At 38.4% G+C, this 23707-nt stretch overlaps 1 protein-coding gene across 2 annotated transcripts; it reads right to left on the bottom strand.

Annotated features, from left to right (window-relative positions):
- Window positions 1-37: 37 nt before the first annotated feature.
- Window positions 38-22174, bottom strand: mapk14b (mitogen-activated protein kinase 14b). 2 transcript variants are annotated; one of them, XM_043251349.1, is made up of 12 exons: window positions 21794-22174; window positions 15597-15726; window positions 12862-12920; window positions 10275-10386; window positions 9843-9872; window positions 8664-8711; window positions 8337-8451; window positions 7687-7758; window positions 4317-4396; window positions 2473-2551; window positions 2184-2357; window positions 38-2083 (listed from the first exon to the last, which is right to left on the bottom strand). In XM_043251349.1, the coding sequence occupies exons 1-12, from the start codon at window positions 21910-21912 to the stop codon at window positions 2016-2018; spliced, it is 1086 nt and encodes a 361-aa protein (XP_043107284.1). In that variant the 5' UTR covers window positions 21913-22174; the 3' UTR covers window positions 38-2015. The 2 variants fall into 2 exon arrangements, with proteins under 2 accessions (XP_043107284.1, XP_043107283.1); XM_043251348.1 differs by lacking the exon at window positions 4317-4396 and adding an exon at window positions 3819-3898 and having other exon boundaries at window positions 21794-22173.
- Window positions 22175-23707: the final 1533 nt, after the last annotated feature.

The raw sequence follows: 23707 nt of genomic DNA, 5'->3' as shown, positions 1-23707 counted from the left end.
ACTCTTTTCCACGCAAAACAAACTCCGTGCGACAAAATGAAGTATAAACCACGTTTAATTGATTTTACTGCCTGATGCACCACCGATTGACACGTTTAGTGATTTTCCACTCAATGTGCGTACATACAAACAAACCAACACACCCCTCACGTATAAACAATACATGCTCGACACGGAAAATATTGCTGAATAAAATTAAGTGATAATATACAGTGAAAAAGAAAACACTTTAAAAATAATCTTAAACAACTGATACAATAAGTTAGATGCTTGAGAAAACGCATTCCTGATGAGACAGTCTTCTAGTCAGGGCTGTTAAATTAAGATCGTCGTGCTCGAGGGAAAAAGCAGATATTGGCTCAGGTTCTTACACTTCTGCAAACGTGGACTTTCTGGCTGAACGTCTTTCCCAGGGCAAGCAAAAATAATAATAATAATAATAATAATATTTTATTGTTGGACCATGGCGCAACTGTCTCGCTCGTGAAGCTGATATGTAGCCGTCGTCAACTTCCCGCCAAAACCCGACCCCTATTTAAATGAATGAGGCGAGCGTTTGAAGAACAGAAAAATCAGGCAGCTAGCAAGGCTAAATCATACAAAAACCAGTCAAAAACATGTCCAAATCGCATTTCACCACAACTTCAAAAATAAAACACGTTATATATTTTTTTTACAGATTGTAAAAAGAAAGAAAGAACCTCTAGAAAGCTTTACATTTTTGATATTCGTGAAAATATTTTTGAAAGGTAAGTCTCATTACTGTAATACTGGAACCGTACAACAAACACTATCATGATGAATGTACAATTTACATCATTTTGTTCACCACATTACAGCAATGAGATTTTTTTTTTTGCTTTTTTTGCATTATGTGAACAAATCATTACTATATAAATAATAATAATCATAATAATAATAATAATACAAAAACAATTATTGATTCCCCAATAGTAAAAAATGTAATTGTTGACTTTCTTTACGCAAAATATTGTTCTCTGTATTTAAAATATATTTTACAATTTGTTGCTTATGATTTCGTATGATCTGGCCATGTTCTGGAGAGGTTTTGAGAGATTTGCCCATAACATTTTACATGTAAAAAACTTTTACGTTCTCACTTTACCACTGACCACCACGCGTTTGTTTATTCAGAATATTTCCCCAACGCATTTTCCAGAACAAGCTAATGCTTCCACTCATGTAAACAGCGTTACTGTTCGTGTCGTCTATTACTGTCCCGAGACAGAGATGCAGTCGTCAGAAAAAACACTGCTTCAATATACTCTTCTGTTTACATTCTACACAGAGCGCTGAATAATTACATTCTCTTTAGGTGACAGGATTCACTCGTTCATTCGCTATTTATAATGCAGATCACATCCGGTGACGTGTGCTTCGCTGCGAATACCAAAGAAAACTGTTGGTGCACATTATTATCATTTATGTACAGCAGTGCCATTTTATTTACACGTAGTATTCTGACGGTACTCTGGTTTTTCTGGCCTCTATTTATCGTGTAGGCTACGAGCGGAGTTTGCTTCCCCAGAGAAAGAATCTTAAACTTTGAGCTTAAAACGCTGTTTTGAATTTGATTGCTTTTTTTTTTTTAAGAGAATGCATTCATTTTACGTGTCCAAGTAATTAAAGGGATAGTTCACCCAAAAATATAACTCAACCCTCAAGTTGTTCCAATCCTGTATGAGCGATTTATAGTGGAATACTATGGAAGTCAATGGCTACCAGAAACCGTTTGGTTACCGACATCGTCTTCTGTGTTTAACAGATGAATAAACTCATACAGGTTTAGAAAAACCTACGAGGCGAGTAAATGACGGCAATAACTTACTGGGGCACAGGACACAAAACCTTACATTCTCTGTGTCCTATTCCCCCCCCCTTATTTGACAGATCGCGTATGAAGGCCAGGATAAGCAGTCTGAGAACACCGGGAAGCCAGCACTTGATGTTGGCAGGCACTTGAACGTCATTCTCCCGTTTTGAAGAAGCGGCCTTCACGACTCCATCTCGTCTCCGTCGAACGCGGGAGGCTCGAAGCTGATCACCTCTTCATACGTGAGCCCTGCAGACACACAAAGAGCGTTGAAAGCGCAGACAGCAGCGCAGCGTCGCAGGGAGCTCGCCCGGTTAAATGCGATTTCTCTAAAAGGTGCGGCGCTTACTTTTCCACTCTTCGATGTCCAGATCGCGGCTCTCGAAGCTCTGGTCGTAGGGATCGGCCTCGGGCTCGTCATCCGGGTCGTGGTACTGGGTGAAGTACGGGTGCGCGAGAGCCTGGGACGCGGTGATCCGTTTATCTGTGTCCAGAACCAGCATCTTCTCCAGCAGATCCACCGCTAAAACAGATAATGCAGGGCGGGGCCTCAGAAAGCTATATTCACGGCTAAAAATGTTCATTCATATACAAGAGAAATAATTGTGTGTGTGTATATAATATATATATATTGTTACCCATTGGGTTTGCACCAATAAACACATCTGCAAAGTTCCGCTTGGGCATATAAGGAAGGGAATTGATGTAGTTCCTGGCCTGTTGATTAAAAAAAAAAAATATTAAAAGGATCACACTAAAAAATACATGGTTAAGAAAAAAGTCTGACAATACAGAGTGCTGAAAACCAAAACATGTGAAACAAATTAGTATGTTAGCATTTATGGTTCCCTCGTCCTGAAGCCAATTTTTTTTTAATAGGCCTCTGGATAAATAAGCTAAAAATAATAGAAAATTATTGGGTTAATACAACCTCAAGATATTTTCATGTTCTAATGTTCAAAATAAAATCAATGTTAATTTTTCTTTGACATGGAAGTGGTTAAATGGAACTATAGATGGTTCTCAATGGCATTAAACACCATCTACTCAACTTTCAACCTTGTTGTGTTAACAAACCTTTAGAGCAAATGTTTTTAAAATACAGACTGAAAGCGTTTAATGGTGGTGATGCTGAAGTCATGCAATTGCGGTAAATTCATTTAAATTTTTAAGCTTCGAAATTCACGAAAGTCGTTCATTTGTGAAGATTATGAACAAAGCATGCAACAATAATAAACTATTGTTGGTCACAAAGCTTAAAGTGATTTGAACTTCAAGACTGGTCTATAAAAATATGTTAGCGCTCTATTAAGATGAAGTTGAGATGAATTATTTTAGCCTTATTTTGTGCAAAATTAATCCAGATGTCAACCTGGACCACAAAATCAGTCATAAGGCTCAATTTCTTTGGAAATTTACTTAATATCCTAATGATTTTTGACATAAAAAAGTATAATTTGCAATGCAATACAGTGCATTTTTGGCTACAGCTACAAATATATCCGTATGATCGGTTTTGTGGTCCAGGGTCACATATTTAAGTCACTGCTATTTTATAAATCGAACGCAACGATCTTCACGCTGTGCTTAAAATGAAAATATTTTTCAGGCCAACATTTCTGATGACCTGCTGATCAGTGTTCTCCGGTGGACCTCAAACCATAAGCACCAGTGCTACCGCATGTCAAACAGACCAACGTTGTACGTTAGAGCTCAAGCAGTCTGAACTCACTTCATGCCCGCGTTTATCTAGAAGCTCAGCCTTGCAGTAAACCCTAGAACTGCAGTGAGTGGAAATGAGATCAGACGTGTTGCAAACCAAAAAGCAGGCAGTAGTTGGAAAAGAGGGAGGTTGGGATGGGTAAAAAAAAAAAAAAAAAAAAAAAAAAAAAAAAAAAAAAAAAAAAAAGGGGGTCACAAAGGGACACGTAGCCACTCGTTCCAGAGCGGCTCTTCTCTGTAGGACTTTCTACGACATTCTCACCTCGTGGCTCGGCATCCGGCTTATTAGAGAGGCCGGCGGGGTTCCCGTCAGTCGCATTATCTGCTGAAGCTGGTTTATATCTTGGGGAACCCGGGTCAAGGGGCGTACGATAAAATACACTCACAAATATGAGTGGAAAAACAGGAAAACAATGCCATCGATTTGCTTTTAAGCCAAGAAGGGAAAAAAAGAGGACAGGAAGAAGAGGAGGAGCAACACATATGCACTCTATGTTAGATAAGACCCATGCATCCCATGTGAAACAATCTAGTGTTGATGAAGACACAGGAAGCGCAGGACTGTTGAGAAAGCCGTTGCTGTACAACCGTGGGCTGATTTCGCCAAATCATCCGCCAGCTATCCGCTTAATTTAGCATGATTGCATAACAAGCAGTTCATGCGTGTGAATAAGGAAGGGGGCAAAATAAATGAAGCGACCGAAGCAAGCAGGACGGGCCGCCGTCGAAAACTCAAACTCAGGCAGGACAGAAAACTCACAGACTCCGACGAGATTTTCATCAAGAGCTCTGGCTCTGGGGTTCCGACGAGCATCAAGATAAGCTTCAACTGATCAATATCTTTAAGAGCAAAATAAAGGAAAATGCAGGGAATGGGGTGACTATGAAGGCGAGGGACAACAACAAAAACAACAAAAGTATTTTTTTTAGCAAAGGGATAAAAAGAGAAAGGGAAAATGGAAAAGCGGAGGGAGAAATAAAACTGAGGCAACGCGATTGGTTTAAAGCCGGCATGCACTCTGCAAAAACAATGTATGGAGCGCACGACGGTTTCCTGAGCGGGTTTGGCAGAGGAGATGCAAGCTAGCACGCTAGCACGCTTACCTGAAATCTGATTTAGCGCGACGGCGTTTTGCACAACAGTGAATGACACTGACCACATTCGCATGCGACTTATGGTTCGTATTTGGGTTAAGCCCTGTTCACGCCAAGCACAGCAACTAAAAAGAAAACAATATTAGCGTCCACACCAGCAAACAATATCGGCTGTTTATTCTTGGCGCACTGCTTTAGATCCTCGTGCTCTTTAAACTCTTTAAATTGGCTGTCGACGTTCGTGCTGTTCGTCAGCTGGAAAAACCATCCTGAAATTATTCCAATGATATCGTTTCTCTGAGCGTTGACCGCTATCGTTGCCGTGCTGGCTCTGCTATTCATTAAAATTAAAAACGAGTTTTAGAACTATATTTTTTCAATTGTCACGCTCTCGGCGTGAATGGGTATTTAAGCTATTATTCTAAAAAAAAAGCTATTTTTCAACCAAGACGACTATGGAAAATATTTTTCTGAGACGCTGACGTACTGAAACTAATATCGGATGATAAAAACGATAACGTATGCCGTGTCTTTATCGTCAACAACAACAAACAAAATAGCAATTTATTCAAGTTTTTTTTCGAAACCAATCCTCGATTTAAATTGATATAAGCTCCATTGGCTTGCTCTAAAAGTAGTAATAATTAATTAGTAATGAATAATTAATTAATTACTATTTTTGTTTGAAAGCTACATATAAAATAGCTACCAAAAGAAATGTCGTAACTGCCGTCTGACTAAAAGCTGACAAAAGCGCAATGACTTTTCGTCAACTAAAACCCTCAAATGTTTAACGTGATTTATGACAGTTACGTATTTTTCTGGCAAATTCACTAAACTATACCAAGACGATTATAGATCCGTGGGCAGATGAGAACTTATCTAAGCTGTGTCAAAGAAGTTTTGAAAGAAGTTTTGTCCCTGAATTTTCAAAAAAAAAAAAAAATGGTTAAGAAAGTCACTAAATCTAGATGCAACATAGCTCGTTTTAAAACACTGGTTGTGTCAACAATGTTTACACACTGCCTCCTAAACTTTCATCCTTCATTAAAAAAATTAGATCAGGTTTGACTTTCTGCATTTCTTCATCTGTAGCATGCATTTTGAGAGCGAAGGATGATGAATACGATTAGAAAAAGTGATCTAAGTGATTTTGAAAATGATAACCAGGTTCGTTTCCTAAGAAAATCAGATTTCTGATTAAGATGAAACTGAAGACGAAGAAAACATTTTAAATGTTAATAATATTTCACAATATTATTGTTGTCACTGTATGTTTGATCAAATAAATTGCAGCCTTGGTAAGCAGAAGCACTTATATAAAAAAAATGTAAAAACTTTATTAAAAAAAATAAATTTATTCTGTTCTAAAAGTGTATTTTTGATCAATTGATTTATTCAAAGAATTACCTTTTACTGAGATAAAAAAAAGTTTAGTGATATATATATATATATATATATATATATATATATATATATATATATATATATAGTGTCAGTTATGGAGGATATTCCTGAAAATACAAATGTTTACATGAGCCAAAATTTTGTTGAATTCGTGCAGATTTCCAGGAACCCAAATATTGTCTCATTGAGATTAATGCATTTACATCAACTATAATACAAAACTATAATATTCCTACTTTATTGCTAGCCAAACCAGAATGCGACCAAATTTTGATTTATATAGGAATATTCTTACGCCCGCAAACGCGGCCTGTGAAAACGTATGAATGTATTTAACAAGTGAGCGTAACAGGCAGGAGAGAGCTACAGCAAAGCGGCCTAGTTCTACATTCGTCTGCAGATCGACACTGACTTCGGTTCATATCCGGCAATGTCGGATATTAGTAAAAAAAAATAAAATACAAACAATCATCAAAAGAAGATAAGTTGACTGAAAAGAGTTTGCAAGCAAGTAGACAACAGATCAGAGTAGTTCATTCAAGCAGTTAGAAACATGTCAGCATTTAGCCATTACGTGCAACATTTAGTGCATCAAAGTGTACGATCACTTACTCGTGCTGTTCCAAATGTGTATGAATTTCATGCAACATAAAAGGAGATATTTCGGAGAATGTATAATTTCTTTACAGTGAAAGTACATTAGCACAGGGGCTGTCAGGCGGCAAAATCGACAACCCAAAAAAAAGGTCCAAATGATTCGCTATATCGCAATCCTCCGAAAATCGCACGATGGCTGAAGTTAAAATTGTTAATCGCCGTAAAGCTTTTCCTCAGCCGTACTAATTCTCCTGTGAAAACGCACGTTGCATGTGCGTGTTAAACGTTACGTTACTATTATAATAACTAGAAATTAATTACGCATAATAACCCTAAACAAAAACCTCCTCTTAACACTAATCATATAGTACGTTTTAATAATATTACTCTGCACTTCAATGTATGATTACACCGTAACAAGAACGCCAGTCACTATATAAGATCAGTGGCATTCTAAAGTTACAATTTTACAAATGCAGTTGGAGACAAACGCACACAAAACCGAACAGCTACTTTATCCTAATCTGATTTCTCCACACGCTTCTTTGAAATGCAGATCACCCTTCCTCTCTCGAAAGGCCGGGACCCCGTTTAATGTGTTCTGAATCTATGAGCGTGTTGTATTTTTCACAGGGGCTTTGATTCGACGACCTCGCTCGCTAGAAGCAGCGGCACAGAAGCAGCGCATCTTTAAGATTCCCTGCTGCGCTTTGTCCTTTAAGACTGAGCAAAGTTCATGTTTTTTGTCAGCAGGACCATCAGGCAGTGTGACTCACTGGAGGCAGCGGGAACGACTCTAGCTGACTCATTCCTCTCAGGATCGCTGCCTCTCTATGAATTAGATCCGGCTGACACGCGTAGGTGTCTTTTTCACACTCGAGAGAGAGAGAGAGAGAGAGAGAGAGAGAGAGAGAGAGAGAGAGAGAGAGAGGGAGGGATCGGGGCAACGCGTGCCAAAAATGTCACACAACTAAAGGGTATTTCCAGAAAGAGAGATGTGGGGCAGGGGTTGAATGAAGGGGAAAGGATACGATCGGTGCCGGGAAACAGAGTCCGTCCTGTGAGCAGCTCAGCCATTATGCAGCCAACCGACCAGATGTCCACTACAACACAAAAGAAAAAGCCTCTTCTCATTCGCTGAAACAAGACATTCTGTTAAAAGACAAAATGATACTCATTTTCTTAAAGGGATAGTTCACCCCAAAATTAAAACGGTTTTGACAACATGATTATTAAGTTATCTAGTTAGCACTTTTTTTGTTATTTTAATAACAATTAACCCAAACTCAAATTATTAACTTGTCAAAAAGAAGGCGATGCGCATCTGTAAACCGATCCGCGAACATAAATAATTCACAGCTTGCGGAAAATTTTAAACAGAATCAAAAATTTACCCAATAAATATAGCTAAAATAAATCAATTATACAATATTGTGGTATGAAGTATAGGCGTTTTTGCTAATGTGACAGAAAAAAAAATGATATTAACCAATAACGCTGCTCCTATTTAAACATCTAATCATATTCTCATTCCCATCCTACATTATTTCCAGTAGAATAAACTTTATTTCAGTCAGGTTTCGTGCCGTTTCATGTAGTCTTCAAATACAAAATAATAAGAACCGAATACGAAACAACCCCCACAGACACACACACAGCGGGGATTGTGGGTAACCCTGACCTGTCATGTTGTAGTGCATCCAGTTGAGCATGATTTCTGGGGCACGGTACCATCGGGTGGCAACGTATCCCGTCATTTCGTCATCAGTCAGCCGGGCCAGCCCAAAGTCCAGAATCTGAGCACAGATATCACAGTAAGCTTTAACCATAAACTACACTTATCAGTGCTCATATTACACTGTGTGCCTCAATGTTTGCCAGCTATAAACCCACTGTTGGTCAACAGTAGATGATAATAACAGATGTGGCAGTGGAAAAAGCATCAGATGATGATGATGATGGCAGAGATCTTGGCAATCAGTGCTAGCTTAGATAAATATGCTCTCACCTTAAGTTCACAGTCTTCATTTACAGCCAAGTTACTGGGTTTTAGATCCTGTTTTATGGAAAAAAGATGAACAGATAGATAGTATAAGTAAGAATTGCTTTGAATTCGCATCATTTTTTAATACAAATTGGTCTTCGTGCGGTAATAAAAGAAAAAAAAAAAAATCATGTCACGGCAGAAATAACCTTAATTATAAACTATAAAGGTGTTTACACAAGCAGTGGTGCAGACGAGACCATAAAAACCAAATATGCGCAAAACCTGCAATAAAACTCACATTCCATACTAATGAGGAAAAAAAACATTTTCGGACTGACAGCTGTACATTTCGGTCAAATGTGATTCGTAATGCCTTTCCATCCCTACACGTCTTAAAGGGATGGTTCAACAAAAATCTTTAATTAGCTGAAAAATGCCATCCAAGACGTAGAGGAGTGCGTTTCTTCATCAGAACAGATTTGGAGAAATGTGGCATTACATCACTTGCTCACTAAATAACGCACTGTAGTGAATGGGTGCCATAAGAATGAGAGTTTAAATAGTAATGTATTCACAACTAACCCACATGACTTCATTCCGTCAGTTAACATCGTGTAAAGTAAAAAGACGTTTTAAAAAATAAATACGGGCATCTCGTCTGAATCAGGAATAAAATATGCACAGATCAAGCACCCTTTACGGGCAAAAACAAGAGACAACAGGAGGAGGGAGCGTTATTATGGATCATGGGTTCTTCTGACCAGACATGACCGTTTAAAATTAAAATGTCTTATAATGAATTCGTTTCTTACAAACGCACAGCTTTTCAGTTCATTAAGGCATTAATTGATGGTCTCGATTGGTGTGGATTATTGTGAAGTTTTTATCAGATGTTTAGACTCATTCTGACGGCACCCAGTCACTGCAGGTCATCCATTGGTGAGACAGCGATGTAATGCTACATTTCGCCGAATCTCAAGAAGAATCGAACTCTTCTACACTTCGGGTGGCCTAAGGGCGAGCAAACTAATCTCTAAAAATGAATTTCGTTATAAAATATTGGTATGTGTAATGTAAAGAAAAAAAAACCTAGCTTCCAAAATACGACACTGAAACGACACCAGATACTGTTTAAAAAGTAACATCCCCACACCGCTCAAAAATAAATTATGTAATGAACAGAAAGTGTGGTCTACTCACTCTGTGGATGATGTCCGCCGAGTGAATATACTGAGGAGAGAAAGACAGATGAACTCACTTCAATCAAATCCAGAGATCAATGAGAACCAGTTACTCTGCAGACCAGACGTCTGAGAGGAGAGCACTTTAAATCAACACGGTCCTTCTAGCTCATACAGAGGATTCCACATAAATAATTACATAATTCTCTTTTGAATGAACATCAAAGAGAGTGAACTACAGCAACCGTGCAGTGAATAATGGTTAACTTAAAATCACAAAGTATCAGGAGTAGCGACAGACCTTTTCTTTTGTGTTGTTGACTGGTTCTTCTTATTTTTAAATGGAAGCAGATCTTAACGCAAGCTTTCAATATTTATGTTTCCCTTTAAGCTCCCGTTACATCGAGCAATTACAACCAAGTAAAAGTGAAAAAGGTGGGTCGGGCCTAACCTTCAGTCCTCGTAGGATCTGATAAATGAGGAACTGGACGTGATCATCTGTCAGCTTCTGGCACTTGACGATGTTGTTGAGATCTGCTCCCATGAGGTGGGTCACCAGATACCTGTTAAACAGTACAACATTAACCCATTGTGAAATTCTGTGGACAAAAAAAAAATCACTGACCCAAAGGGTGATGGGTAATCAGAGCTTCTCCAGCGGTGGCGGTTTTTATTTAATATTTACAATGTGGATACATTTCAGGAGGTGTAACTGAGAGGACTGTGTTATCGATTAAAATATCGATTCTCAATTTCAATTAAAATTCATTTTCAGGAACCAGAAGTCTATGCTGTTCAATCTATCCAGTATAAAGCTTCCTGATTTGTTACTTTTGATACAAAAAGTCTGAGCTTTCAGATTTAGTCAATTTTAGAAAGTAATGCAAAGAATACTACAGCAGGCAGTCGAACTGCTCAGGACCAACAAGAGACTCATGAACAACTATCACAAAATAAAAAAGTCTTGAATCAAAGACTTAAGGGTATGTATTAGGTACATTTTTGCAAATTCGGTTATTATTTTGTCTTGTGGAGGACAAACATCTGTTATGTGAAATAGCATAAATGTTTGTGTGTGTGTGTGTATGCGTCTGTATTTAACTCAATTTAAATATTTATAGCCAACTTTTATTTGGGTGTTGAGGCACAGGCGGCCTGCTGGAAGCTCTCCTGAGTGAAAGGAATCCAAGCGGCACTCGTCTGAGCCGGCCACGAGCGCTATCATTAACCTCAACAATCACAAGCGCTTTGCTGCTCTGCGCTCGAGGCAAACACGCCGGGTGAAACAACCTCACGGTAGTGAAAGTGCCTTCCGTTAAAAGGCGAGCTCTTCATCAAACATGATTGCAGGGCAGATGCTCAAGTAAATGCACACACGCAGTTCAGAAATATCTCTTGCCAAACGTGCTCCTCCCTCTTGCCCCGAGCTCTGCTATCCCACTCATTCTCGGTGAGATTTTGGGGCCGGGATATTTATAGAGCATTATAGTATTCTTAGCTCTTGTTTCCATGCATCCTTCAGTGCTTGTGCAATGCAGATATAAAGCACAGTGAGCCCCTTCCTCCAGCGTGAGTGTGTAGAAGTCTCAGCTCTCTCCACAACTCAGACTGGAACTCCCGGCAGTCGTGATCTCGAGCGGCTCTCTCACCCGACTTAAATAAACTATACTGAGACCGGGCTCGACATCTGAACAGCACATGAGAGCAGTCCCTTTGAAATTAAAATAGTACGTTGGACCTATACGACAGCGCTTGCGTGTCAACGACCCAGATTTCACATAGGAGACATAAAGAGCCTAAACAAAAACGGGCGTCACACCCAGAATGTTCCACGATGGTTCATACCTGACTGCGTGGTTAGTAATCAAGGGTAATCAGGTTTCAGACTTCGCATTTGTAAACCACTGACACATGTACTGTGCAAAGGCGGCACAGAAGAGCTTATGAAGCGGGGTAGTGCACATTAATTACATAAATTGCATGACTCGCTCTTTTTCAAACTTTTAAGCAGCTACGAAGCAGAACGCTTAACACGGGAGTTCTTTAAAAAGGCATTATACGGACCATGCTGCTCAAATGTGGCACGAATGCATTTACACAATGATTGCAAGTGGCATAAATTATTCCGGCTTTCGCGGTGCAATTATTTAATCTAATTGCCAATCATTCTGAAGTCACAATAAGGGAATTTAACAGAACTTTCAGTACACAAATGCAACTAGGAGTTGTTTTGGTATAACGGTATTCTTTTAGAAGACAGACTGTTCAACACTGAAGAATTTTAGAAATTTCAGAAAGCTATACTTCTGTATACATTACAATGACACTAAATTATCATGTATTGTTCATGCGACGTTCCAAAAATGCCAGCAAGGATGAAAACATTTTGAAATGCGTCAGCTCATACGAAGCAATTTTTAATCTAGAATTCCCTGAATCTCTTTTGTATGAGCTTATTGTTTTAGGAGGCAGTTATATTATATTATATTATTACATTTTGCAGGTTATTGCTTATGCGCCTATGAGGAAATTGTGCCGAGCGGGTGAATCCGTGTTGCCATGGTAACTGCTGATATTCCCAACACGTGCGCAGCCACGATGTTCGCCGCCCCTCCCGGAGCAGAACTCGACAGGAAGCAAGCGCTGCTGCTTTTCCATTATCGCTCTGACAACTGGATGCGAGGCACTTGAACGTAACCGGATTTAACAGGTCCTTCGGTGAGCGCACGCCGCACCATATTAGACTACGTCTAATTAAGATTTTATTGAGCAATGCGGGGTTGTGCAGCGGAGACGCCGACAAATCGAGTAATTAGACGGAGCCGCACGCTACTGAGGTGTGCCAGCTACGCCTGAGCAATTACTGCAGTGTGTCACGACATATCAGCTGTTTCTCAGTACGGCTCAGAAACGCAGAACATGCAACCTTTTACAACAGCATTTCCTAGAAGTATGTTCTGAAAATCAGAAATCGACAATCTGAAGAGCCTATGAGGAATTTTGGTCAAGCGCCTTTTACAAATGAAGCAAATACTCACACGTCATTGAATCCTGATAGACAGGTAGCGGGTGAGAAAACATCTAGTAGACCAATTACCTGCAATACAGAAAAGAGTCAGAAATTAGTCTGAAACATGACAAATTAAAAGATTAAGGTCATATCATTTAAAGTCCAAACTGCTTCGGGAGACACTGGAGACTGCTTCTGCTTGGTTCTATTAACATAACATATTATAGTGATATATGTTATATATATATATATATATATATATATATATATATATATATATATATATATTGTACACAATAGAATCAAGCAGAAGCAGTTTGGACTTTCTCCATCTACCTATCCATCTATCTATCCATCTATCCATATCTATATCTCTACCTAGACTGAAATTCATTTAATTTGCTTTAAATAAACAACTTTAAGGAATAGTTCACCCAAAAATCAAAAATTACACCATAAACTATTCACCCTCAAGCCATCCTAGGGCCATTATTCCGTCTTCTCCGCTGACTTCTGACTGGTTGCGTCATATGTCAAGTCATAGGTCAGACAAGAAGCCAAATTTAAGACCTCTTAAAATGATAACGAATAGCTTTCTTATACCATCTAAGCTCTTTAATATTTAATGGCATTAAATTAAATGCAAGACTGTTTCAGACTTTTTAAAGGACCGACAACCCTGTATGTAACCCTGTGAGGTGGTGTATTTTGGTAGCCGACTGGAAAGGACATTAGCCCCGGGACGCCTGGCTAGTGATTTTTGCAGACCCTTTAAGGAAAATGAGCCATACTCCATCACCGCGTCATCGCTGAAGTTGTTTTCTTGGTGTCGGTGAGCATGCGGGCCGCTGCGGTTGCCCTCAGAGGAAACAGCGCACAAAGTGAGATGTGTTGCTTCCACTTGTGTACATCCTCTGTGAAACTCTCATTTAGATTTTGTGTGGGCATCACCTTTATCTCTCTCTCTCTCTCTCTCTGCAAGAGGAGGAGTGGGTGCATTTCATACTGGCTAAACTGTCGATGCACTTCTGCACAGCAACAATCGTACATTTTTGCCAAACTTGCTGACAAACAGTGTTTCAGCAAAAAGGCAACCGTTAATTGGACTTCTGTAAAAGGTTTGGGGTGTCTTTAATAGTCTCAAATGTTTTTATAAGCTGCATTATAAATTTGGTTAAAACCACAATATTAGACATTTTTGTGCATTTTTAAATATGATTGATTCCTGTGATTCAAAGCTGAATTTGCATCATTACTCCAGTTTGACACGATTGTTAAATTTTTCTTTTTTTAATTTGTCATTATAATCCGTTCTGGCAGTTGCAGGTTACATATTTATATATATATATATATATATATATATATATATATATATATATATATATATATATATATATATATATATATATATATAAAATGTAACATGCAAGACAATGTAACATGCAACTGCCAAAAAAATAAAATAATAATATATATATATATATATTTAGATTTATTTATTTTATTTTTTACACACATACATTTAAATTTTTCTCCAAAGTTCACAGCAAAAATAAGCAAAGAACCAAAACTCTACATGCAGCTATGCAGAACGGTTTCTGTAGTGTTTTGCTCATATTACACTGCTCAGTACAGCCATTGTTTACTACAGCCCTGTATCGAAGCTGCATGTCGGTTGCCACAGTTCCCGATATGAAAGGATGAGGCGTCGATCTGTTCGGGGATTTGAGTGTTATTAAACATTAACAGCTATTAAAGACAGACGGACAACACCAGGAACACGAATGCAGCGCACGCAAGCAAAAGGATGGAGGGAGAGAGAAACGGAGAGCGAGTAGGTGGCTGTGATCCAGCATAGAGTTTCACCCACGCTCAAACAGAGGCTGCACAGATTCCTGGACTCCGGCCAGAAGGCAAAAAAGGCTTTTTTTTTTTCCCCCTATGCAAAACACACTGAGTGTCTTGACAACAGCAGGCAAATAAGATCATTAATAAGTACTGTAGGCCTGCTGAAAACACTTTGACTAAGGGTGTGCAGCATTTTTGGGCATTTATCATACGATATTTTGCGGAGTGCGATTTCGCGTTGGCGCTTCGGCTGCTTTAAACCTGATGTGGAGAAATAGGACGACAAAACTGCCAGTAAGTGACAGCAAGTCAGCCTTAAAGGGACAGTAGATTTTGTCATTAATTACTCGTCCTTGTGTCGTTTCAAACCCACAAGACCTTCGTTCTTCTTTTGGACACAAACTAAGATGTTTTTAATGGAATTGCTACAATATATTTTCCAGCAAAGAGAGGACAAATGGGCAAAATGACACTTTAAACTCTCTCTTAAATTGCAAAATTTGAGAAAAAGGTTGAGATATTTCTAATTATTGGGGACTAGTCCCTCTCAATGTAGATGGTTATTGTTCTGATCAGACATATAAATACGTCGTGGGGCTATGCTGCAATTGATGTTAATGACATAAAACTGAATATGAAAGGTGGAGCGCAACATGTACATTATGCATTTCTGATTTGCAATGCAGTGCATTATACATTAATAGCGCACAATCTCTCCCTGCTCCCTCATTAGCTCACAGACAACGATCGATAGAGTTTCATAACACACGGATGAATCTCCCACTGGGATCTGTGCTGGCAGAGGATGTGAGGATGCTCTAATAGTCATGAACGAGGAAGTACAGGAAGTCACAGACATGTGGAAATCCAAAGAGGTTCTGTATGCGACGTGAAAGAGCTGAAAACGTCTCTTACATTCTCGTGTTTCATGTGTTTGAGGAGCCGCAGTTCTCTGTATGTGCGCTTGGCGTGGATGATGGACTGGAACGGCCGGGACAGCTTCTTGACGGCGACCCTCAGGCCTGATTTTGTGTCTAACGCGGAGCTGTGGAGGAAAAAAGAAAAGAAAGTACAGCACATTATGGATTTGAACAGCATTGTTTACGGAAAATTCCAAGGAAAAATGACTGTAGGAAAGTTTTGTTCAGAGAAACACAAGAACAATCCAAAATGGCTACGTTTGAAATCATAAGGAATAAATAAATGCTCCACTATCATGATAAAAGTGCTATATTTTCACACAGCGAGAGTAAAAGGCCATTGCACACACGGTACGAAAGTTTTTTTCCCCTATTCGTCATCCTTGTCTATCAAAATGCTAGATTTTTTTGTGTAAATCTGCCCATTTAATTAATTTTTAATTTTTAATGTGCATTCGATGAACATTTCGGATGTTTTCGAAAATTTAAACAACGATCGCATAAGGGTCTTCGCCCATTTGAAAGCGTATTTATTCAGATTGGCCGTATTCTGATTAATACAGGAATGTTCTTGTAAAACAAACGCATTCGCGAACACGCCGTGCCTTAGCGAGAACCACTAATAACTGTAATTTCCACAAAATGTCACCCATAATACAGCGCTGCGCTCGACACGCGAAAATCATGGTTAGGAAAAAGTTCCTACTGAAACAGCATCCAGCCCCGATTTCATTTTCCAAACCAGCTTTGGAACAATAGGAGAGCAGTAACCATGGCAGCCCGGTCTGGTGTGGTCGGGAGAGCGAACGGGCTTTCCAGGAAGTGCAAGTAGGCCAGTCTCGCAGAGGGAAGGACACGAAGTTTCTTGCGCTATTAGCCTTCTCCAAAGAACACACCTCGCCGAAGCGTCTCCCGGCCCAGACAAATGATAACACACTGTCACAGACCAAACCACAGGAAACCATCATGGAAAGAACATCGATTTCCAGTACAACGTATAAACAGTCTAAAACTAATCAGCTGGGATTACGGTTCGGCTTGTCTGCATGTATGAATGCATTCATAGACATATTGAATATACCTATACACACAGATACATATACACACATACATATACATTTTTTGTAACACTTTAATACAGGTAACAGGTTAACTTTTAACTATGCTTATAATGTGACATTAACATGTGCTTAATTAGCACTAATAAATGGCTAATATTCTAGTAATATGCAACTATATAAAATAAGGTGTTATCCTTAAAAAAAAAAAATAAAAAAAAAAAAAAAAAAATATATATATATATATATATATATATATATATATATATATATATATATATATATATATATATATATATATATATATATAAACAAATTTATAGGCTTAAAAAAATTACAAAAATGAATTTTGTTCAGTAAATATACTCTCATTAAAACGCTTTATTAAAATATATCTCATTAAAAACATTAAAACAGAAAAAAAATATTTTAATAAGTCACTGAAACTATTATATTCAATACTAATTGAATATAAATTTACAGTAATAACAACAAATTTTATTATATTATTAACATCATGTTTTTAAATATGATGGTTTAATTAAACACTCTCTTGGGGGAAAAAAAAAACTGGCCTCATGGGAGAGCATGCAAATTTTAATTATGCAAAAGAATTGATAAGGCTGTAGATAAATCACGATCGGTCACGCGGTTTCGACTGACAGACAATGGCAACAGTTAGGTCGAAATCTCTACAGCTTTACTGTTGAGTCTTGAACAAATGTTGATCTCCTCTTACATAACAATCGGTGCGTGACTCAAACTAGCTTGACGGGGAACTAGGCATAGCTGAACCCTCTCCACTGCAGCCTCTGAAGGGTGTGGTGTTCATGGGAGATATCTACTTACAAGCACTGTCAGAGAGAGATAGACAACGGCTGGGTCGCTGAGCCGAAGCAGAACGGCAGCCAGGTACGGGGCTGCTGCTCCGCATGCACGCTGGTTTTGATCCAAAAGAAAGATCTAGCAAACAGAGCCGGGCCAATGACTCAGTGCTGATTGTGAAACACGGGAAACCACCTCGGTGTGCAGGAAAAGTCCCGTTTCTCTATCAATCCGGGACACGGACCGTAATGGACGTTGAGATTAGCGACGATGAAGCCTCAAGCTCCTCCAATGCCTTCATCAGCTCATCGGAAATGTAGCATTTTAACTTCACACCATAAAATCATCGTTTATTGTTAATCATTTATGTGTTTGTGGCAACATATTTTTGCCATTCGAGTTCCCTCGTGATCCTTAAATCAAAAATCCTAACTTGCTTCATCTCCTCTCTGATGACGTAACGCCAGCGCATACATTTTTCTTATTCTAGAACCCGCTTCACGAAGAAAAAAAACTCTTTCCGTTTCACTCTGACTCTAAATTACAATACACTGATTTTAAGATGAATCATCGAAAACAACACCTTATAATGTTTCCCCTGAATCTTTGATAGTCTTTGAAGTTTATCCGTCAATGGTTAAAATATTGTATGAAAAATAAAATATAATGAAGTAATCGGCCTTGCGAAGTCAACAAACATGGCGCCCAGCAGCCAATCAAATGCAATATTGATTCACTGGATTAAACATCAACATGAATACCTCGATATTTCTAGATTTCTTTGGTTTTTTTAGCTGCACACTGAATCCTAACTCTCAGTATCAGTGGAAACCGCAGTAAAAAACACAGTTTTATCACCTATTTGTCTAAATTAATCATTACCGCTTGGACACACGCTCTCAAGCCGTCAGAAGTTGACACTGAAATCACAAAACTAACTGTTCCTTTAAAGCCTACGTTTATCTTTTTACTTCTGCCGATCGCATTTAGTCTTTAAAATTCAAAGCTGCGTTTTTCCTGCAAAGACTACCACGAAGAACGAGCTTTTGTCAGCCGCAGAGCTTATTTTCAGCAATAATGGCATTACTGCAAAAGGCGTTCGTTACTTTTGTCGTGAACCGACTGGGGGGGATTTTTAATGTACTGAAATGTGGAAAGCGCCTTCAACACGATATCCAAGGAGACGGTTGCGTCTCGAGCCCGACCTCGCCTAGATCATGAACAACTTGTGCCAGAGCAAGAAAAACAAACCCCAGCAAAACAGGCCCGAAGTAGGCCAAAGGGGTTTCCAGCGAAGAGAGCCCCATCACCGTGGGTCAGTCGCTGCGTTCCCGCTCCTAGATCACGAATAGCTCAGATTAAACGAGCGAAGAAAAAAACTAAACGACAGCCCGTTTTCCCTCGCACCTTGTTCTTGACGAACGCACTTGGATGATAAACACCGCTGTTTCCCACTCAATCCATTCCCGTGTTTTACGGATTGACTTTCTTTCCCGATCCAAGAGAAAGCCCCAAACTTCCAGAGAGTCTTTCCGGCTGAATCCACATCTATTCTGTCAAACAACAAGCCCCGAACAATGTGGGACGTTTGCGGACACTCACAGCCAGGAAATTCATGAAATTTCTGCGCATCACAGACTAGAAATCCCACCGGTGCTCCAACAAAACACTCCTTTAACAATCCAAACGGATTTATGCAACAACACAACAGCGGTAAACAGCGGCTGCGACGAACCATTATTTTGATAACTGATTAATCAGTAGACACAGACTGATTATCCAGCTTTTGCAATTAGTTAAAAAGTTGAGTTATGCAAATACATAACCATAATAACTTTGCCCTGAAGTTATGACAGATTTTAGGATTTTTTTTGTCAAGTTACGAGGTTTCTGTAATAACCCTTTCGTATCCGGAGTTAAGACAATGCGCTTAGTAAACGCTGTACTGTAATTAGGGTTGCCAGGTTTAATCAGCAAAACTAGCTCAATCAGGGGAATTCCTGATAAAAAAAAAAATTGTGTTTCGGTTGGGTGAAATACACATTTTTTTCGGCGGGGTTCCCCTGATAACCGATGCATTCCAGCGGGGCTAAATCCCCACCAATCAGAGAATCGAAACATCTCACAAGAACGTTTTGGTGCTCACCCGCTCATAACATACTTAAATACTACGAATATTTTCGTAATTAGCATACAACGCTATTAATAAATGCAGTGCTATTATTGGAGAACAACTGCTAGGTTGCCCCGAAGTTATGATTTTAAAATTTTTGCTGATTTTATTTTAAGCCACGGTTCTGTTCTTTATTTTGTCATACGATATTGCGAAAACGATCAACGTTCAGATGAGTGGCTGGCAAGAGACAACTCATTTAAAAAAAAAAAAACGCTGACGGTAAAAGAGTTAATTCGATTTTTTCATTACAACGCTTCCTTCAGTGAAGCCTTTGTCTTTCTGTACAATTTTCGAATGCTTTTTGCTTCAAATCTAATTTTGTAATAATGTTGTGATTGGTTGGTTTGGTTCGCGGCTTATAGCTCCTTAACAAAGACTTTAAAAAAAAATCCCAGTGGAATAGACGGCGTTTCAGTGTTCATGTCTTTTGCAGCGGTGCAGGCCAGAGTATGTGAGAGGAGTTGACGATTTTTGGAAAGCGCCTACATTTTCTCCTGCTCGGAGTGGGAGGGAAACTAAAAAGAAACGAAAGAGTGGATCCCAAAACATTTTAAGCAAAGGTTCCGTTACGTCTGACGCCCTGTTCTCGTGTCAGGGTTTTAAAAAGTGGCTTTCCAGAACTAGAGCTTCCTGAGACTTCACGCAGTGACCGGCGGTGAACACGCTTGAACTGCTCTACCAGACTTACAAACGTCTTGAGAAACACACACACAATGGAGCTCTATTTATATCTCTGCCAGAGGACACCGCTAGGACAGGATCCTCCCACGTTATTAGGGACCGTCCAGGAAAACGAAAGAGACACGCTTCCCCCCGAGACGCATCGAGGCCAGTGGCTCGTCCTTGATGACAGCGGCATGCGAAGCAGCGTGTTTGCTTTTACTGAACCTAGCGTTGGCCAAACACGCACGGATACGACGGGGGGTTTTCTGCAAAGGTTTGGTCCTCGTTGGGTCGCGATGCTTGATGTCGAATGCAAAATCTTGGTCCTGAGGGAAAAGCGCTGATCTGGAGCTTTAGAGTAAATGATCTAATGCATAGAAGAGGTTTCTACTCAGGACTACTCACAAGCACAGCGGTGAGGAAAACACCTAATCCTGGAGTTATGAGTCAGAGCACAGAGTGACATCATTCTGTCCTCATGCACAGACCTTCACTTCACTTCCAACAACCCTCAACTCAAACTTCCCTTTAAGTCAATGTTTTCATATATATTTATATATATATATATATATATATATATATATATATATATATATATATATATATATATATATATATATATTATTGGTATATTATTAAATTATATTATTTAGTTAAAATAACTATATTTTTAAATTATTTGTGTACGATTTTCATTTATACTAGACATTTTAATCATGTTTACAATAAAATTAATCCTATATACACACACACACACAATTTCTAAAATTTATTGTCTCAATTTTTAATAATTTATATCTGCAACTAAGTTTTAATTGCTTATTTTTAAAAAGAATTATTGGGCAATAATAATCTACTTTATTATTCATTTATATTTGTTTAAAATCATTAAAGCTCATCTTAAATGTGCCATAACTTTTATCATTTTTATAATTACCACAACGAAACCTAACATGCATGCTTCATTGTTATTATTAACCCATTACAGAAAATCTGGCATCATAAATAAGTTGCCCAAAACGCTCCACGCGCGCATGAAGCCTACAAATACACTCTAAGTAGGCAGTTCACTAGATTCCTAGAATCTAAAATCCACTTTCACTTCCTGCTCATTTGACTCAAAATCCCCAAAATATTACCAAGTGCGCACGCCACTTTTAATTAAAACACGGGCACTATCAAATACAATATTTTACATTATCATTAAACCCCTGAACATGAACCGTTTGACAGCAATCAGTGACTTAAGAAGCAACGGCGCTAAGACAAAGAGTGCCCTTTGCTGCTGCAAGACCTTGCTTTTGCAAAAATAAATACGTTCTGGCTCAACTTTCAACGCTGCAACAGGACTTTCTACAGACAGCCCTAGAAAACACGCTGTGAATCAAACGCAAAAGAGGCCCGAGCGGCCAGATCTTGTTATGCAAGAGCTTTTAGGCACGACATCCAGCAACGTTTGTAGATATTTACCATACGGATCCATAAGCTCCAGAACCCACGGGCGACAAGTTCTGGTAGCGCTCCGGCACCTCCCATATGGTCTTATTGAGCTCCTGTCGATAGAAAGTCGGTCTCTCCTTCTGGGACATTCCTGTAGTTAGAGGAGTGGAAACTTCTGAGCCGCTCTCTTGATCTCAGCGCTTGATATAACAGACAAAAAAATAACTAAACAAAAGCGCCAGCTCCGCGTTCACGGTTCAATCACGGCATCGGTCAAATGCACGGGCGCGAGCGCCGAAGATCGTGCTCAAACTCCGGCTCTTTCTCCTTGAGGAGTCGCCGAGTGCCAAAGCGTGAGATTTCTTCTTCAGCGGATTCCTTTTTTTCTGTTACAGGTTCTCCTCTGACGAACACGCGTGACGTCACTGCACAAGGGCAGCTCTCGGGGACTTCGCCCCAAACCTCGCGAGAGCGGGAACTTTTTGTTTATTATGTTTATCGGTGAATTTTACCATTTTTTTCCCGATTGCTTGCGCACAAGATATTTACTTTTCACACAGTTTCTGAAACCTGGCACTTAAAGAGCACCAGGCCAAATCTGCAAAACCATACGCTAATTCTCCGCCTTTGACTTATTTCATAATGCAGTTTCTTTTAACTTAATATTATGACATAGGTGTTTGCAAATGTTTGTTTTTGAGATGTATTAGTGATATTTTGAATGCGGTGCTTCATGCTGTGAGGCATTTTGCATTTTATTTGTGCAATTCTTGGATTTGTATGTAGTTTTAAATAAAAAAAAAGATACATTTCTCCAAATGTAAGCTGTTAAAAAAAACTAATTATAAGCAACACTAAAACACTATGTGTACGGAGTAACTGTATAAATTATTTTGTCAGCAGTAAATGCAAGTAAATAAATAATAAATACATGTTTAAATATGCGTGCTTGTATATTTATGACGTGCTGTTGGATAAATTATGCCAGCAGTAAAAATAAGTGATTAATAAATGTTAAATAAATATATATGTTAACGCATATTTGTGTGCGTGTCAGTTTATGGAACTGTCCCTGTAATATTAATGACTAAAATGCTTTTATGTCCATTTTTAAAATATGTGTTAATGTCTCTTAAAATGTTCAGATACCAGTCAAAACAACGCATTGCTTTGTTACTCCTCAAGAATAAACAAAATCGAATCATTTAGTCAATAAAACAAAATAATCATTTGTTATATTAGTACAATAGCAATATGCTCAACACTTGCTACTTCGCTTCATTCAGCATTGCTGTGATTGGTTCACCATTAAAAGCGCTGAGAAAAGTAACAGAAAACACACGGTGTTTTTTTTTGAAAGTGGGATTTTATAGCTAGTTGATTGACAAGTTAATCTGGTATAATTACTATTTAAACGATCTTAACAGCACTGATATGCTTAATCAGTCGTGTGAACAGAGAAACGCAGTTTTCTAAATCTTCCGAACAATTCGTAAAATGCCTTGCTTCAAAGCGCGCAAAACACTGAGGACATCTGCTGGGCAAACGCAAAATAAGCATAATAAAACTCTTCGGAGCATTTATTTGCATTAAATTAAGGGTTTAATATTTCTATTAAATTAAATTTTTCTTCACTGTAAAATAATAGTATGTATATTATATATATATATATATATATATATATATATATATATATATATATATATATATGTATATGTATATATATATATATGTATATATATATGTATATATATATATGTATATATATATATATATATATATATATATATATATATATATATATATATATATATATATATATATATATACACACACACACATAACTAAATATATATATATATATATATATATATATATATATATATATATATATATATATATATATATATATATACACATACATATATAACACGTCTTCCCATA

Source organism: Puntigrus tetrazona, chromosome 11 (assembly GCF_018831695.1).
Source record: "Puntigrus tetrazona isolate hp1 chromosome 11, ASM1883169v1, whole genome shotgun sequence".
Classification (NCBI taxonomy): domain Eukaryota; kingdom Metazoa; phylum Chordata; class Actinopteri; order Cypriniformes; family Cyprinidae; genus Puntigrus; species Puntigrus tetrazona.
Note: the sequence above shows the minus strand (reverse complement) of the source record. Positions and strands in the feature narration are given on the sequence as shown.